This window comes from Somniosus microcephalus, chromosome 7 (genome assembly GCF_052327205.1).
Source record: "Somniosus microcephalus isolate GS21.2 chromosome 7, FLI_Smic_1.0, whole genome shotgun sequence".
NCBI lineage: Eukaryota > Metazoa > Chordata > Chondrichthyes > Squaliformes > Somniosidae > Somniosus > Somniosus microcephalus.
Genome location: NC_140993.1, coordinates 10,979,612 through 10,998,890, shown reverse-complemented (window position 1 = coordinate 10,998,890; position 19,279 = coordinate 10,979,612). Strand labels below are relative to the sequence as shown.

General features: G+C 48.4%; 1 protein-coding gene across 5 annotated transcripts in view; it reads left to right on the top strand.

The window, feature by feature from the left end:
* Positions 1 to 19,279, top strand: part of osbpl1a (oxysterol binding protein-like 1A) — a 255,127-nt gene that overhangs the window by 48,103 nt on the left and 187,745 nt on the right. For 3 of the 5 annotated variants that reach the window (XM_085992230.1, XM_085992229.1, XM_085992233.1), the window contains exons 10-14: positions 303 to 376; positions 475 to 538; positions 2,465 to 2,566; positions 3,087 to 3,233; positions 8,154 to 8,279. In XM_085992230.1, coding sequence (XP_085848356.1) covers positions 303 to 376; positions 475 to 538; positions 2,465 to 2,566; positions 3,087 to 3,233; positions 8,154 to 8,279 — 513 coding nt within the window. The remainder of the gene's footprint in view (positions 1 to 302; positions 377 to 474; positions 539 to 2,464; positions 2,567 to 3,086; positions 3,234 to 8,153; positions 8,280 to 19,279) is intronic. The other 2 variants (XM_085992232.1, XM_085992231.1) reach the window with 1 other exon arrangement.

Here is a 19,279-nt window from a genome sequence, read left to right as displayed (position 1 = left end):
ATGGCCGACTCCTGCTCCTGTATCTTATGTTCTTATGCCCCCTTGTTCTGGAACCCTCCCACCAGAGGATATTGTTTCTCTCTATCTACCATCAACTCCTTAAATCGTCTTAAACACCTCGATTCGATCACCTCTTAACCTACTATACTCGAGGGAATACAAGCCTAGTCTATGCAACCTGTCCTCATAATTAAACCCTTTTCAGTCCCGGTATCAGCGCTCTGCTGAACTGCAATATTGATATCTTGTTTAGACAACTCGGTCTTCCTGTGCGACTATTCTGATTGATTTTATTTCTCCAGCGTTCCAGGTTCTTAGGATGGAATTTGTTTTGGGTGGTGGTAGAACGTGGAGTGTTGTCATGGTTTCACAACCAGTAAGTATGAACAGATTATTTTTGTGTGATAAGATTACGTTTCTGTGCTGTGGGTCAAAGGTTTCAATCCTCTTTTTTTTTTTTTCTTTTTTTTTCAGGTCAGACGCGAAGGCTGATGTTTACCGACAAGGTTGCAAGAACCTAACACAAGCAGTCTGTACAGTAAGACTCATTGACTTGTTGCCTTGATCGTGAGAATTGCTCATAAACTGGTAGCTCCACCATTCGTGTATTATAGAGAATTACATAGATTATACTGCACAGAAACAGGGCATTCGGTCCAACTAGTCTGTGCTGGTGTTTATACTGCACACGAGTCATAAGAAACATAGAAGATAGGAGCAGGAGTAGGCCATTCGGCCCCTCGAGCCTGCTCCGCCATTTAACGAGATCATGGCTGATCATCCAAACCCTAGCACCCGGTCCCTACACCGACAGCCATCCCACCCAAGCCCTATCCCCGTAACCCCACGTATTTAATCCCCCCTAACGCTAAGGGCCAATTTTTATCATGGCCAATCAACCTAACCAGCACATCTTTGGACTGTGGGAGGAAACCGGAGCACCCGGAGGAAACCCACGCAAACACGGGGAGAATGTCTGTGTGGAGTTTGCACAGTCACCCGAGGCCGGATTTGAACCCGGGTCCCTGACGCTGTGAGGCAACAGTGCTAACCACTATGCCACCGTGCATAGGAATTAGGAGCAGTTATAGAAACATAGGAGCAGGAGTCGGCCATTCGGCCCCTCGAGCCTGCTCCGCCATTCAATGAGATCATGGCTGATTATCCGCTACAAAAAGCTGCAGCGGTTCAAGGCGGCGGCTCGCCACCACCTTCTCGAGGGTGATTAGAGACGGGCAATAAATGCTGACCACATCCCATGAATAATTTTTTTTAAAATTCTCCACACGAGTCTCTTCCCACCCAACTTCATCTCATCCTATCTGCATATTACATGCCTATTTTTGCATCGGAAACCCAAGTGAAGTCTCAAGTTTTTGATGTGTTATGGGACACAACCAAGCACAATGATGATTCTAGAAGGATGGGGGGGGGAGGGGGTTAGTGGGAGGTGGTGGGGGTAGGTGAGTGGGTGGTGCAGGTGGGTGAGTGAGGGGTGGGGTGGGGGGTAGGTGGGTGGGTGGGGTAGATGGAGAGGTGGGGTGTAGGGGGATGGGGTTAGTGGGAGGTGGTGGGGAGGGGGTTAGTGGGAGGTGGCGAAGTTAGGTGGGGAGGGGGTTAGTGGGAGGTGGTGGGGTAGGGGTGGGGTGGGGGGGTTAGGTGGGGAGGGGGTTAGTGGGAGGTGGCGAGGTTAGGTGGGGAGGGGGTTAGTGGGAGGTGGCGGGGTAGGGGTGGGGGGGGTTAGGCGGGGAGGGGGTTAGTGGGAGGTGGTGCGGGTGGGTGGGTGAGGGTTGTGGTGGGGGGGTTAGGCGGGGATGAGGTGGGGGGTGGGGGTAGATGGGTGGTGAGGGTAGGCGGGGAGGGGGTTAGTGGGAGGCGGTGGGGGTAGGTGGGTGAGGGTTGGGGTGGGGGGGGTTAGACGGGGATGAGGTGGGGGTGGGGGTAGATGGGTGGTGAGGGTAGGCAGGGAGGGGGTTAGTGGGAGGTGGTGCGGGTGGGAGGGTGAGGGTTGGGGTGGGGGGGTTAGACGGGGATGAGGTGGGGGGTGGGGGTAGATGGGTGGTGAGGGTAGACGAGGAGGGGGTTAGTGGGAGGTGGTGGGGGTAGGTGAGTGGGTGGTGCGGGTGGGTGCGTGAGGGTTGGGGTGGGGGGGTTAGGTGGGGATGTGGTGAGGGTAGGCGGGGAGGGGTTGCAGTAGCGGGGTGGGGGGTTAGGGTTGTGGGGGAGGGGCAGGGAAAGGGGTGGATGGTAGGTGGGGGTTGGGGGGGGTGGTTAGGGTTGGGCGAGGGGGAGGGAAGCCAAACTTCTTTCAGCCATGATGTTAGTTGGGGGGGGCCTGACTCCCCTTCCAACCTCTGCCAGTTCCTTTCACTCCCGATTCCGCTCGGAGACTCCAGATGGAGATCATGTGTTGAATTTTAGTTGCATACGGATCTCACATTTTCAAAACCTTTCCATCACACAGGTTAAAGGTACTGAGGAGAGATTCATTTCAATCAAGTGCTTTGATGACAGCATCCACATCTTTAAAGTGTATCTCAAGAGTGTCCCTGCTCACACAAGTCAAGTGAGTAGTCAAATTTATACAGTAGCACTGTGATCTCTGTCTGCTTTACATAGATACATAGAGATAGGAACAGGAGTAGGCCATTCGGCCCTTCGAGCCTGCTCCGCCATTCAATGAGATCATGGCTGATCTTCGTCTGAGATCATAGCTGATCTTACCAGTTCAGTACCCCGTCCCCGCCTTTTCTCCGTAACCCTTAATCCCCTTAGCCTTCAGAAATATATCCAATTCTCTCTTGAAAATATTTATTGAATTAGCCTTCACAGCCCTCTGTGGCAGGGAATTCCACAGGCTCACCACTCTTTGAGTGAAGAAATTCTTCCTCATCTCTGTTTTAAATGATTTGCCCGCTATTTTTAGACTGTGGCCCCTGGTTCTGTGCTCCCCGGCCATTGGAAACATTCTCTCTGAATTCAGCCTGTCCAGGCCTGCCATAATTTTATATGTTTCGATGAGATCCCCTCTCAATCTTCTAAACTCCAGTGAGTACAAGCCCAAACTATTTAATCTCTCTTCGTAGGTCATTCCCGCCATTCCAGGTATCAGCCTGGTGAATCGCCGTTGCACTCTTTCCATGGCAAGAACATCCTTCCGCAGATGGGGCGACCAAAACTGTACACAATACTCCAGATGCGGTCTCACCAGCACCTTGTACAGCTGTAGTAAGGTATCCCTATTCCTATACTCGAACCCCCTTGATATGAAGGCCAACATACCATTTGCCTTCTTAATCGCCTGTTGCACCTGCATGCTCTCCTTCAGTGACTGGTGCACAAGAACACCCAGGTCCCTCTGCACTTCCCCATCTCCCAATCTATTGCCATTTAGATAATAATCTACCCTCCTGTTTTTACCCCCAAAGTGGATAACCTCGCATTTATCCACATTATAGTGCATCTGCCACGTATCCGCCCATTCCCCCAACCTGTCCAAATCGCACTGTAGCCTCCTGACATCCTCATCAGAGCCCACCCCTCCTCCTAGTTTAGTGTCGTCAGCGAATTTGGAAATATTGCATCCAATTCCCTGATCCAGATCATTTATATATATTGTGAACAGCTGGGGTCCCAGGACAGATCCTTGCGGCACCCCGCTGGTCACTGCCTGCCACTCCGAAAACGAGCCGTTTATTCCAACTCTCTGTTTTCTATCCGCCAGCCAGTTCTCTATCCACGTTAATACTTTGCCCCCAATCCCATGAGCCTTAATTTTGCATGATAATCTTTTGTGTGGAACCTTATCGAAGGCTTTCTGGAAGTCAAGGTACACCACATCCACTGGCTCTCCCCCATCTATTTTACCAGTTACTTCCTCAAAAAATTCCAGCAGATTAGTCAAACACGATTTACCCTTTGTAAATCCATGTTGACTCTGTCCGATCCTTTCCCCATTTGTCAAGTGCTCCGCTATTTTATCCTTAATAATGGACTCTAGCATTTTGCCCACAACCGATGTAAGGCTTACTGGTCTATAATTCCCTGCTTTCTCTCTACCCCCCTTTTTAAATATTGGGGTAACATTAGCTACCCTCCAATCCACGGGTACTGTTCCCGAGTCAATGGAGTTCCGGAAGATGATCCTTAGAGCATCTGCTATCTCCAGGGCCACCTCCTTAAGTACCCTAGGATGTAGTTTATCAGGCCCCGGGGATTTGTCGGCCTTCAGTCCCCTCAACTTACCCAACACCATATCCCTAGAGATACTAATTTCTGTCAGCTCCTCCCTCTCATTAGTCCCTATGTTTGCCGATATTCCTGGGAGGTTATTTGTGTCCTCCTTTGTGAATACAGAACCAAAGTATGAGTTTAATTGGTCTGCCATTTCCTTATTCTCCATTATATATTCTCCCGAATCGGACTGCAAGGGACCGACTTGGGATTTTACCAGTCTTTTCCTCCTGATATACCGATAAAAGCTTTTGCAGTCTGTCTTTATGTTTGCTGCAAGTTTACTTTCGTATTCTATTTTCCCCTTCCTGATTAATCCCTTTGTCCTCTTTTGCTGTATCCTGTACTGCCCCCAATCTTCCGGTCTGGTGCTTTTTTTTGCCAGTTGATATGCCCTTTTTTTTGATTTTATGCTGTCCCTAATTTCCCTCGTTATCCACGGTTGAGTCACCTTTTTAGGTTTATTTTTATGCCAAACCGGTATAAACATGTTCTGGAATTCTTCCATTCTATCTTTGAATGCTTGCCATTGTCTATCCACTGTCAATCCCCCCAGAAACACCACCCAATCAATCTTACCCAATTCCCGTCTCATACCCTCGTAATTCCCTTTATTTAAGTTCTGGACCTTAGTCTCTGATTCAATTTCCTCACTCTCCATCTCGACTGAGAGCTCGATCATATTATGATCGCTCTGACCCAAGGGGCCTCGTACAAGAAGATTGCTGATAAGTCCCTTCTCATTGCACAATACCCAGTCTAAAATGGCCTGATCTCGAGTCGGCTCCTCGACATATTGGTCCAGATAACCGTCCCGAAAACATTCCAGGAATTCCTCCTCCTCAGAATTTTTACTAATTTGGGTAGTCCAATCAATATGTAAATTAAAGTCACCCATGATGACAGCTGTGCTCTTATCGCACGCTTCTCTAATTTCCCTTTTTATGCCTTCCCTCACCTCCATATTACTATTTGGAGGCCTATATATCACACCCACTAACGTTTTCCTCCCCTTGCTATTTCTCATTTCTACCCATACAGATTCCGTTTCATCCGAGTTAATATCCTTCCTTTCCATTGCATTAATCCCCTCCTTTACCAGCAATGCTACCCCACCTCCCCTACCTTTTTGCCGATCCTTCCTAAATATTGTATATCCCTGGATGTTAAGTTCCCAGCCTTGCCCACCCTGCAGCCACGTTTCTGTAATCCCAATCAAATCATACTTGTTTACCTCTATTTCCACAACTAATTCATCCACCTTGTTCCTAATGCTTCTAGCATTAAGATACAAAGCCTTCAGGCTTGCTTTTTTCACACTCTCATTATGAATTAGTTTGGCCCTTTGTGTTTCTCTCCTTTGCTTATTGCTTCTCACCTTTCTACCATCTATTTCTGACTTCATATGACTTCCCTCTTTTCCACTACCTAGGTTCCCATCCCCCTGCCAAATTAGTTTAAATCCTCCCGAACCGCCCTAGAAAATATTACCCCGAGGACATCGGCTCCCTCACAGTTCAGGTGTAGACCGTCCCCTTGGTACAGGTCACTCCTCCCCAAGAACTGGTTCCAATGCCTCAAGAATTTAAATCCCTCTCCCTTGCACCACTGCTCAAGCCACGTATTTAGCTTATCTATCTTACTCTCTCTAAACTTATTAGCTCGTGGCACTGGTAGCAATCCAGAGATTACTACCTTTGAGGTCCTACTTTTCAATTTAGCTCCTAACTCCCTAAATTCAGCTTGTAGGACCTCCTCCCTCTTTTTACCTACATCGTTGGTACCTACATGTACCACGACAACTGGCTGATCCCCCTCCCCCTTCAGAATGCTCTGCACCCGCTCCGAGACATCCTTGACCCTTGCACCAGGGAGGCAACATACCATCTTGGAGTCTCGGTCTCGGCCACAGAAACTCCTATCTATCCCCCTTACAATTGAATCCCCTATCACTATAGCCCTATCCCTCTTTTTCCCGCCCTTCTGTGCAGCAGAGCCAGTCATGGTGCCCTGAACCTGGCTGCTGGTGCCTTCCCCTGATAAGTCATCTCCCCCAACAGTACCCAAAACGGTAAACCTGTTTTGGAGGGAGATGACCGCAGGTGACTCCTGCACTACCTTCCTGCCTTTACCCTGCCTTTTGGTCACCCATTTACTGTCTGAGCTAGCCTTTACCTGCGGTGTGACCAACTCACTGAATGTGCTATCCACAACATCCAGAACCAATGCAATCATTGAGTTAATGTGAAGTGCCCTTAGACCGCAAATTAGAGGGAACATTGGTTACAGACCCAACGTATTCATTCGCTGCACAGGGGCAGCACTGAGGGAGCGCCGCACTGTCGGAGGGGCAGTACTGAGGGAGCGCCGCACTGTGGGAGGGGCAGTACTGAGGGAGCGCCGCACTGTGGGAGGGGCAGTACTGAGGGAGCGCCGCACTGTCGGAGGGGCAGTACTGAGGGAGCGCCGCACTGTCAAAGGGGCAGTACTGAGGGAGCGCTGCACTGTCGGAGGGGCAGTACTGAGGGAGCGCTGCACTGTCGGAGGGGCCGTACTGAGGGAGTGCTGCACTGTCGGAGGGGCAGTACTGAGGGAGTGCTGCACTGTCGGAGGGGCCGTACTGAGGGAGTGCTGCACTGTCGGAGGGGCCGTACTGAGGGAGCGCTGCACTGTCGGAGGGGCAGTACTGAGGGAGCGCTGCACTGTTGGAGGGGCAGTACTGAGGGAGTGCTGCACTGTCGGAGGGGCAGTACTGAGGGAGTGCTGCACTGTCGGAGGGGCCGTACTGAGGGAGTGCTGCACTGTCGGAGGGGCCGTACTGAGGGAGCGCTGCACTGTCGGAGGGGCAGTACTGAGGGAGCGCCGCACTGTCGGAGGTGCTGTATTTTGGATGAGACGTTAAACTGAGGCCACATCTGTCCTCTCGGGTGGACGTTAAAGATCCCATGGCCACTATTTCAAAGAAGAGCAGCAGAGTTCTCCCCGGTGTCCTGGGTATTATTTATACCTCAACCAACATCACTAAAACAGATTATCTGGTCATTATAAAACAACAACAACTTGTATTTATATAGCGGCTTTAACGTAGTAAAACGTCCCAAGGCGCTTCACAGGAGTATTATAAGACAAACAATTGACACTGAGCCATGTAAGAAATTGGTCAAAGAGGTAGGTTTTGAGGAGGGTCTTAAAGGAGGAAACAGGTAGAGAGGCGGAGAGGTTTAGGGAGGGAATTCCAGAGCTCAGGGCCCAGGCAGCTGAAGGCACGGCCGCCAATGGTGGAGTGATTAAAATCGGGGGATGCGCAAGAGGCCAGAATTGGAGGAGCGCAGAGATCTCAGAGGGTTGTGGGACTGGAGGAGATTACAGAGATAAGGAAGGGCGAGGCCGTGGAGGGATTTGAAAACAAGGATGAGAAGTGGGAGGAGAGGGGGAATGGGGAGGAGGGAGGTGGGGAAAGGAGGAGGGGGGGAAGAGGGAGGGGGGTGGAGGGAGAGTGGGGAAGAGGGAGGAGGGATGTGGGGGGGAGGGAGGGGCAGAGACATAACGAACGTGGAGAATATAAAATTGTGAGGTGGTTTATCTGTGCTTTTTAAAGTAATGAATGTGTTTGTTACTTGGGAGAAGCATAAACATTGGAGTGTGTAACTTTTTTTTTAAAAAAAGGATGGACTATTTTCAGTTATGTTGATTGTAATACAAGATAAATTTGTATGATTTTTAACCTAAATCAGATAATTTTAATGAAAAGGATTCTTTGTGATGTTAATAGCCCATTATAACACTGTTATAACAGCGTATTGTTTGACCCATCAGTGACGCTGGTTGACAGTCGCGCCATTCTAACTGGCGACATTTATCCACGATGTCTCTTTCATCTTGTGACCTCTTAATTCAAGACTTTTTTTTCCTTTTTCTAGAAATGGCTTCAAGCGATAGAGGAACATTCTGCTTACAGCACTCACTACTGCTCCCAAGACCAGTTTAGTGATGATGATGAAGATGAAGACTTGGCATCTGCCGAGTCTTTTCAGGATTCATTTCTGGTATTGTTTGAATCGATAAATGTTAACATCTAAATGGGCTTGCACACCGTAAACCACTGCTTGTTGATACATGTCCAGTCAGCACTCCCTCAGTACCGCCCCCTCCGACAGTGCGGCGCTCCCTCAGTACCGCCCCTCCGACAGTGCGGCGCTCCCTCAGTACCGCCCCTCCGACAGTGCGGCGCTCCCTCAGTACCGCCCCTCCGACAGTGCGGCGCTCCCTCAGTACCGCCCCTCCGACAGTGCGGCGCTCCCTCAGTACCGCCCCTCCGACAGTGCGGCGCTCCCTCAGTACCGCCCCTCCGACAGTGCGGCGCTCCCTCAGTACCGCCCCTCCGACAGTGCGGCGCTCCCTCAGTACCGCCCCTCCGACAGTGCGGCGCTCCCTCAGTACCGCCCCTCCGACAGTGCGGCGCTCCCTCAGTACCGCCCCTCCGACAGTGCGGCGCTCCCTCAGTACCGCCCCTCCGACAGTGCGGCGCTCCCTCAGTACCGCCCCTCCGACAGTGCGGCGCTCCCTCAGTACCGCCCCTCCGACAGTGCGGCGCTCCCTCAGTACCGCCCCTCCGACAGTGCGGCGCTCCCTCAGTACCGCCCCTCCGACAGTGCGGCGCTCCCTCAGTACCGCCCCTCCGACAGTGCGGCGCTCCCTCAGTACCGCCCCTCCGACAGTGCGGTGAATGAGTATGTTGGGTCTGTCACCAATGTTCCCTCTAATTTGCAGTCTATGTGCGCGGTCCCGTTTAATTTGCTGCACGGCCGCACATGCGCAATACCTTCCAGTGGGAGCAGCTGGTGAGCAGCCTGCGCGGGACCTCCCGACTACTGCGCGGCCGTCTGGAACAATGTTTTAAGATGAGACTCGACTAATTCACTGGCCTCGAAGCATTAATTATTGTGGATATTTAAACTCTTGATTGCCCTCCTGAGGGAATGCCATGCGGACAGAATTGTGAGGTTTAAACTGGAAGACCCCCCTAGAGCTGTAATCTCGGGGTTCCCACTGGTGTCTCGTGCTGGGTAGGTTAGGGAGGAAAAGATTAAATAAGTTAGAACGATGATTATATCGAATTTACAGCACAGAAATAGACCATTCGGCCCAACAGGTCCGTGCCGGTGTTTATGCTCCACACGAGCCTCCTCCCACCGCTCTTCGTTCTCACTCGATCAGCATATTCTTCTATTGTTTTCTGCCTCGTGTACTTATCTAACTTCCCCTTAAAGGCATCCATGCTATTCGCCTCTACTCAACAACAACTTGCATTTATATAGCACCCTTAAAACGTCACAGGAACGATTATCAAATAAAATTTGACACCGAGCCACACGAGATATTAGGACAGGTGACCAAAAGCTTAGTCAAAGAGGTGGGTTTTAAGGAGCGTCTTAATGCAGGGGAGCGGTTTAGGGAGGGAATTCCAGAGCTCGGGGGCCCAGGCAGCTGAAGGCACGGCCGCCAATGGTGGAGCGATTATAATCGGGGATGCTCAAGAGGCTAGAATTGGAGGAGATGCAGAGATCTCAGAGGGTTGTGGGGCTGGAGATTCCAGAGATAGGGAGGGGGCGAGGCCATGGAGGGATTTGTCCACACGGATGAGAATTTTAAAATCGAGGCGTTGCTTAACCGGGAACCAATGTAGGTCAGCGAGCACAGGGGGTGACGGGCGAACGAGTTAAGAAACGGAGCAGCAGAACTAGCATTTAGTCATCACAACAAAAGCCTTGGCGACCAGTGGTGGTGTAGAAAGTCTCGTATCTAACACTTGTATCCGATTACATCTGTGCACACTCCGACTGTGCACAGTTTTGGTCTCCTTATCTGAGGAAGGATATCTTAGTGGTGGTGCAACAGAGGTTGACTCGATTGATTCCTGGGATGGGAGGGTTGTCCTATGATGAGAGATTGTGTAGAATGGGCTGATACTCTCGAGGTTCTGAGGGGGATTGACAGGGTAGATGCTGAGAGGTTGTTTCCCTTGGCTGGGGTGTCTAGAAGTAAGGGGCACAGCCTCAGGAGAAGGGGTTGGCCATTTAAGACTGAGATGAGGAGGAATTTCTTCACTCGGAGGGTTGTGAATCTTTGGAATTCTCTGCCCCAGAGGGCTGTGGATGCTGAGTCGTTGAGTATATTCAAGGCTGAGATAGATAGATTTTTGGACTCTAGGGGAATCGAGGGATATGGCGATCGGGCGGGAAAGTGGAGTTGAGGTCGAAGATCAGCCATGATCTTATTGAATGGCGGAGCAGGCTCGAGGGGCCGAATGGCTGACTCCTGATCCTAATTCTTATATTCTTATGATGAATCTTAAAAGTTCTCTAAGTGCTTCATAGAATAAATAACTTTTTGGATGTTAGTCACTGGTTTGTGAGCAGTTATGTCCTGCAGACAGATTTGGGTCTTTGCTGGGCTTGGGAGATCCAGATGTTGCTAATTGAGTTAAACAGCTGGCTGCTATCGATGTGCAATTATCTGTCACTGACCTAAATGCCACTAGGAGGCCCGTTAATCTTGGTGCTGCTTCTTGCCTCGTACTGCTGTGTGATCTCTTTGCACATTGCCTCCCTCTGCTGGATAGCTGAAATGCTGCATTTGAAAAGTACAGATGCTGAGAGCCTCTGCCATTGCTCATTGGGCGAGCACCTTTCGAATGTTGTCAAACTCTTCGCGTTTGCTTTGTTCTCGGAATAGCTTATCTAGTGTTTGTCTGCGGGCGATCTTTTCCTGGTGTTCCTTATCATAGAAACATAGAAGATAGGAGCAGGAGTAGGCCATTCGGCCCCTCGAGCCCGCTCCGCCATTTAGTGAGATCATGGCTGATCATCCAAATTCCGTACCCTGATCCTGCTTTCTCCCTTGATCCCTTTAGCCTTAAGAAATATATCTAACCCCTTCTTGAATATATTTAATGAATTGGCTTCAACTGCCTTCTGTGGTAGAGAATTCCACAGGTTCACCACTCTCTGGGTGAAGAAATTCCTCCTCATCTCAGTCTTAAATGGCTTACCCCTTATCCTTAGACTGTGACCCCTGATTCTGAACTCTCTCGCCATCGGGAACATCCTTCCTGCATCTAGTCTGTCTAGTCCTGTTAGAATTTTATAAGTTTCAATGAGATCTCCTCTCATTCTTCTAAACTCTAACGAATATAAGCCCAATCGACCCAATCTCTCTTCATACGTCATTCCTGCCATCCCAGGTATCCTAAATTGCACCAAGTCCCGATCACCCATCGCCCCTGTGCTCGCTGACCTACATTGAATCTGCTTCCAGTGTCTTCCAGCTCACAACAACTTGCTGTGTTTATATGATAAAAAATCTCCTCTCTGGCACTTTTTCCAATTTATCTTAAAATCTGTGTCCTCTGGTTATCGACCCTCCTGCCAGTGGAAACAGTTTCTCCTTATTTACTCTATCAAAACCCCTTCATGATTTTGAACGCCTCTATTAAATCTCCCCTTAACCTCTCTCTGCTCTGAGGAGAACAACCCCAGCTTCTCCAGTCTCTCCACATAACTGAAGTCCCTCATCCCTGTAACCATTCTAGTAAATCTCCTCCGCACCCTCTCCAAATACCTTGAGGCGCTTCCTAAAGTGTGGGGCCCAGAATCTTTTAAGATGCAGAGGTCTCTTCCTCAACTACTGAAGCCCTCATTTGTTTGCTCAAAAGCACACATCAAGGACAGAACTAAAATAGTTGGACTTCTCTTGGCATTAATCCTTTGCTAAGCCATTGTCAGCAGGCGCATGGGAACCTCCAAGTTCCCCTCTGACAGTCACACACCGTCCTGACTTAGAAATATATCGGCCGTTCCTTCATCGACGCTGGGTCAAAATCCTGGAACTCCCTCCCTAACAGCAGTGTCGGAGCCCCTTCACCACACGGACTGCAGCGGTTCAAGAACGCGGCTCACCACCACCTTCTCAAGGGCAATTAGGGATGGGCAATAAATGCTGGCCTAGCCAGCGATGCCCACATCCCATGAACGAATAAAGAAAAAGGTAGCCCCGTTTTGAAGGGGTTGCAGGGACAGAGAGACCTGGGGGTTCACGCGCACAGGTCTTTGAAGGAGGCAGGACAAGTCGAGAAGGCTGTTTATATATTTTTTTTAAACGCACGTGGGAATCGCCGTTCCCTCTGAGCTGCGTGGCCGTGCAGCCGCATAGCTCTCTGTCGGTTCCGCGCTGCCCGGGGCTGGCCTTTCCAGGGTTAAATTTTGCGCATGCACGAAACTGAATGGGGCCGCGCGGCTCCTTAAAGGGGCAGCGCACCCGGCGGGAAAAAAATAGGGTGGGGGGAACATTGCATGGAATCATGGGCTTTATAAATAGAAGAGGAGAGTGCAAAAGCAAGTAAGTTATGCCAAACTGGATTTTTTTTGTACACGCAGTGAGTTGTTGTGATCTGGAACGTGCTGCCTGAAAGGGCGGTGGAAGCAGATTCAATAGTAACTTTCAAAAGGGAATTGGATAAATACTTGATAAAGGAAAAAAATTTACAGGTCTGTGGGGACAGAGCAGGGGGGAGTGGGACTAATTGGAGAGCTCTTTCAAAGAGCCGGCACAGGCATGATGGGCCGAATGGCCTCCTCCTGTGCTGTATGTACCACTCAAAATCCTTTAAAATATATCGGAATTAAGGACAGCCATTCACAGGATTGAAAGCAGTGATTGCCCACACAAGTACAGCTACTTCAACAAAGAATAATCCACTGGGTTCTGGTGTTTGAACTCAATGGCTTGACTCCCTGCCCGAGACCAAACCATCCGGTCCCACATTGTTCTTGCTGCAACAATTCGGCTGTCACGTGTTTGCAAAAACACTTTGGAACAACTGCTACTGTTTGTAGTTATATTTTGCCTTTATCGTCGAGTACTGCCATGTGCCGCCTTCACTCCAGGTGTGTGTGTGTGTAGAAACATAGAAACATAGAAGATAGGAGCAGGAGTAGGCCATTCGGCCCCTCGAGCCTGCTCCGCCATTTAATGAGATCATGGCTGATCATCCAAATTCAGTACCCTGTCCCTGCCTTCTCCCCATATCCCTTGATCCCTTTAGCCTTAAGAAATATATCCAACTCCTTCTTGAATATATTTAATGAATTGGCCTCCACAGCCTTCTGTGGTAGAGAATTCCACAGGTTCACCACTCTCTGGGTGAAGAAATTCCTCCTCATTTCTGTCCTAAATGGCTTACCCCTTATCCTTGGACTGTGACCCCTGGTTCTGGACTCCCCCGACCATCGGGAACATCCTTCCTGCATCTAGTCTGTCTAGTCCTGTTAGAATTTTATAAGTTTCAATGAGATCCCCTCTCATTCTTCTATGTTCTACGTATAACCACGTAGAACACATTCTGAGAAATATTTGCTAAACTTGCCTGTAAAAGCAGTTGTTTAATGTTGGAAATGACTTCACGAAGCAATCTCAAACAAAAGCAAAATACCGCGGATGCTGGGAAGCTGAAATAAAAAAGGAAAATGCTGGAAATACTCAGCGGGTTAGGCAGCATCTGTGGAGAGAGAGACAGAGTTAACGTTTCAGGTTGAGGACCTTTTGTCAGAACTGGAAAAAGTTTGAGATGTAACAGATTTTAGAGGGTGCAGAGGAGGTTTACGAGGATGTTGCCTGGGCTGGAGAATTTTAGCTATGAGGAAAGATTGGAGAGGCTGGGGTTGTTTTCTTTGGAACAGAGGAGGCTGAGGGGAGATCTAATTGAGGTGTATAAAATTATGAGGGGCCTGGATAGAGTGGATAGGAAGGACCTATTTCCCTTAGCAGAGGGGTCAATAACCAGGGGGCAGAGATTTAAAGTAATTGGTAGAAGGATTAGAGGGAAGTTCAGAACTTTGTTCACCCAGAGGGTGGTGGGGGTCTGGAACTCACTGCCTGAAAGGGTGGGAGAGGCAGAAACCCTCATCGCATTTAAACAGTACTTGGATATACACTTGAAGTGCTGTAACCTACAGGGCTACGGACCAAGAGCTGGGAAGTGGGATTAGGCTGGATAGCTCTTTAACTGCCGGCACGGACACGATGGGCCGAATGGCCTCCTGTGCTGTAAACTTCTATGAGCAAGTGTAGGGGCAGGGAAAGGGGGAGGGGAGGAAACATAGAAACATAGAAGATAGGAGCAGGAGTAGGCCATTTGGCCCCTTGAGCCTACTCCGCCATTCAATGAGATCATGGCTGATCATCCAAATTCAGCACCCGGTCCCTGCTTTCTCCCCATATCCCTTGATCCCTTTAGCCTTAAGAAATATATCCAACTCCTTGAATATATTTAATGAATTGGCCTCCACTGCCTTCTGTGGCAGAGAATTCCACAGGTTCACCACACTCTGGGTGAAGAAATTCCTTCTCATTTCTGTCCTAAATGGCTTACCCCTTATCCTGAGACTGTGACCCCTGGTTCTGGACTCCCCGGCCATCGGGAACATCCTTCCTGCATCTAGTCTGTCCAGTCCTGTCAGAATTTTATACGTTTCAATGAGATCCCCTCTCATTCTTCTAACCACCAGCGAGTACAAGCCCAATCGACACAATCTCTCCTCATACGTCATTCCTGCCATCCCAGGTATCAGCCTGGTGAATCTTCGCTGAACTCCTTCCATGGCAAGAACATCCTTCCTCAGATAAGGCGACCAAAACTGCACACAATACTCAAGATGTGGTCTCACCAAGGCCCTGTACAACTGCAGCAAGACATCCTTGTTCCTGTACTCAAACCCTCTCACTACGAAGGCCAACATACCATTTGCCTTCTTAACCGCCTGCTGCACCTGCATGTTTACCTTCAGCGACTGGTGCACAAGGACGCTCACTTCTCGTTGCACTTCCCCTTCTCCCAATCTATTGCCATTCAGATAATAATCTGCCTTCCTGTTTTTGCCACCAAAGTGGATAACCTCACATTTATCCACGTTATATTGCATCTGCCATGCTTCTGCCCAATCACCCAAACTGTCCAAATCATCCTGGAGTTTCTCGGCATCCTCCTCACTGCACACACGCCCACCCAGCTTTGTGTCGTCTGCAGATTTGGAGATATTACATCTAGTTCCCTTGTCTAGATCATCAATATATATTGTGAATAGCTGGGGTCCAAGGACCGATCCCTGCGGTACCCCACTAGTTACTGCCTGCCACTCGGAAAAAGACCCGTTTATTCCAACTCTTTGCTTTCTGTCTGCCAACCAGTTCTCTATCCAAGTCAATACCTTGCCCCCAATCCCATGTGCCTTAACTTTACACGTAATCTCTTATGCGGGACCTTATCGAAAGCCTTCTGAAAGTCCAAATACAGGAAACGTTGTGCTATCCAGAAGTTGAATGTCCGGCAACTTTGATCTAACGGCAGAAATCAGCAGCCGTTTTGGTTAGGTGTTTTTTTTTCTCCTAGCATTCTTTTCACAGGCAGGCTCTGGAAAGCGTCTTTGTCGCTTAGCAACAGCTTCAGAGACGCTTCCAAGCTACTGGGCCGAGTGTTTACAAGCTGTTGCTGAGCAACAGTGTTTGTGGTCAGACACGGCAGGCTCTAGAAAGCGTCTCTGTATCATAGCAACAGCTTCAGAGACGCTTCCAAGCCACGGGCCGAGTGTTTACAAGCTGTTGCTGAGCAACAGTGTTTGTGGTCAGATACTGCGATGAAAAGCCCCTATCTGATAACATTAACGCTGGTCTATCCAGAGCTTTTAAAAAAACGGCAGTAGCTCGGTCCCATGGGTGCCGGATAGCACAAAGTTTCCTGTACACCACATCCACTGGTTCTCCCTTATCTATTTTACCAGTTACATCCTCAAAAAATTCCAGTAGATTAGTTAAGCACGATTTACCTTTTGTAAATCCATGTTGACTTTGTCCGATCCTGTCACTGTTTTCCAAGTGCTCTGCTATTACATCTTTTATAATGGACTCTAGCATTTTCCCCACTAGCGATGTCAGGCTTACCGGTCTGTAATTCCCCGTTTTCTCTCTACCAGCTTTTTTGAATAGTGGGGTAACATTAGCTACTCTCCAATCCATGGGTACTGTTCCAGATTCCATCGAATGTTGGAAGATGACCAGCAATGCATCTACTATTTCTAGGGCCACTTCCTTAAGTACCCTAGGATGTAGATTATCAGGCCCTGGGGATTTATCGGCCTTGAATCCCATCAATTTCCCTAACCCCATTTCCCTACAAATACTGATTTCTTTCAGTTCCTCCCTTTCATCAGACCCTATGTTCCCCGACATCTCTGGGAGGTTATTTGTGTCCTCCTTTGTGAAGACAGAACCAAAATATGTATTTAATTGGTCAGCCATTTCTTTGTTCCCCATTATAAATTCCCCTGATTCTGACTGCAAGGGACCTATGCTTGACTTCACCAATCTTTTTCTCTTCACATATCTATAAAAGCTTTTACAGTCAGTTTTTATGTTCCCTGCCAGCTTACTCTCATATTCTATTTTCCCCTTCTTAATTAATCCGTTTGTCTTCCTTTGTTGAATCCTAAACTGCTCCCAATCCTCAGGTTTATTGCTTTTTCTGGCCAATTTATATGTCCTCTCCTTGGATCTTATGCTATCCCTAATTTCCCTTTTTAGCCATGGTTGAGTCACCTTTTTTGTTTTATTTTTATGCCAAACTGGGATGAACAAATTCTGTAGTTCATCCATGCGGTCTTTGAATGTTTGCCATTGCCTATCCACCGTCAACCCTTTGAGTGACATTCCCCAATCAATCCTACCCAACTCGCGCCTCAGACCATCGTAGTTTCCTTTATTTAAATTCAGGACCCTAGTCTCTGAGTCAACTACTTCATTCTCCATCTTAATGAAGAATTCAATTATATTATGATCACTCCGACCCAAGGGGCCTCGTACAACAAGATTGTTAATTAATCCTTTCTCGTTACATAATACCCAGTCTAAGATGGCCTGATCTCTGGTTGGTTCCTCGACATATTGGTCCAGGAAACCATCCCGTAAACACTCCAGGAATTTTTCCTCCACAGTATTGTTACTAATTTGGTTAGCCCAATCTATATGTAGATTAAAGTCACCCATGATGACTGCTGTGCCCTTATTGCACGCTTCTCTAATTTCCCTTTGAATGCCATCCTCAACCTCCGCATTACTGTTTGGAGGTCTATATACCACTCCCACTAACGTTTTCTGCCCCTTGGTATTTCTCCGTTCTACCCATACAGATTCCACCTCATCAGAAAGAACAAAGGGGAAGGTGTGTGATAGGGTGGAAGGCGGGAGAGAGTAAATGACAAAAGGGATGATGGTGCAATGGCGAAAGTTGATGGTAATAGGACAAGTAAAGGAACAAAATATGGGTCTGGAGGAGGCGTCAATGGGAATGGCAGAATCATCAACAGCTGCCGTCCAAAAAAAAAAAAAAGTGGGGGCAGTGGTTATGATGTGAAATTGTTGAACTCCGTGTTGAGTCTGGAAGGCTGTGAAGGGCTATAAAGTCAAGAAGCTATCTGTTTACCGGCAGTTGTACTTGTGTGGGTAAACACGGTTTTCAATCCTGTGAATGGCTGACCATCTAATGTAGTTACGAGAGATACATTCTTCTGTCCTTAGTTCCGATATATACTTAAAAAGGATTTTGAATGGTACATTATCGTAGAAGGAGACATAGAATGATAAGTTTGCAGGCAGCGCAGTCCCGATCATCACAACTCGCTGCGTTTTAAAAAAAAATTCTCCTCATCTCCCCTCTGGTTCTTTTGCCAATTTATCTTCAATCTGTGTCCTCTGGTTACCGACCCTCCTGCCAATGGAAGCAGCTTCTCCTTATCTCCTCTATCAAAATCCCTCATTATTTTGAACACCTCTGTTAAATCTCCCCTTTAACCTTCTCTGCTCTAAGGAGAACAACCCCAGCTTCTCCAGTCTCCCTGCATAACTGAAGTCCCTCATCCCTGGAACCGTTCTGCTCAATCTCCTCTGCACCCTACTCCAAGGCCCTGACATCCTTCCTAAAGTGCGGTGCCCAGAATTGGATCCATTACTCCAGCTGGGGCCAAACCAGTGATTTTATAAAGGTTTAGAATTTGATGTGTTACATTTTACTCGGCAGGAGTGAAGAATATGGAGGGGGGGGGGGCAGCGCAGTTTCACCAGAGTGATCCCGGGGTTAAAAGGGTTCAATTACAAGGACAGGTTACATAGACTGAGCTTGTATTCCCTCGACTATAGAAGATTAAGGGGTGATCTAATCGAGGTGTTTAAGACTATTAAAGGAGTTGACGGGGTAGAGAGAGAGACACTATTTCCTCTGGTGGGGGGAGTCCAGAACAAGGGGGCAGAACCTTAAAATTAGAGCCAGGCCGTTCAGGGGTGATGTCAGGAAGCACTTCTTCACACAAAGGGCAGTGGAAATCTGGAACTCTCTCCCCCCGCAGCCTCAGCAGCTTTTTGGGGGGGTCAATTGAAAGTGTCAAAACTAAGCTTGATAGATTTTTGTTGGGTAAAGGGTATTAGGGGTTACGGAACCAAGGCGGATAGATGGAGTTGTGATACAGATCAGCCACGATCTAATTGAATGATCTAATTGAACAGGCTCGAGGAGCTGAATGGCCTCCTCCTGTTCCTATGTTCCGAATCTAAAACCTTAATCGCACATTGTGTCGGCTAGGAGCAGAATCTCCACGGAATATCTAGTGTGAACGAACTTCTGGGTAATAGGTGCATGTTTTTTCACAAAGCTGGTGGTCAGTGAGAAGTTCACTGCGGCACGAGCTGCTTTGCTATTTTGCCAGCGTAAGAAAAATTAATCCCCTGAAATTGGAGCAAGTACTTAACGGCGTCACCTTGAAACAATGGAGCCTTGGGCAACACAAACTGCTGAAGCTGTGGTTCGCGTGGTAATGTCTCTCTCACATTTAGGTGTTCTGTAGAAAACTCTTTTTAAATCTGGAGCATATTTAATCTTGATTTAATCGTCACAGAATTTCAATTTAACAGGTTAAGCCAACTTTCTGTACAGTGCTGCGATGTC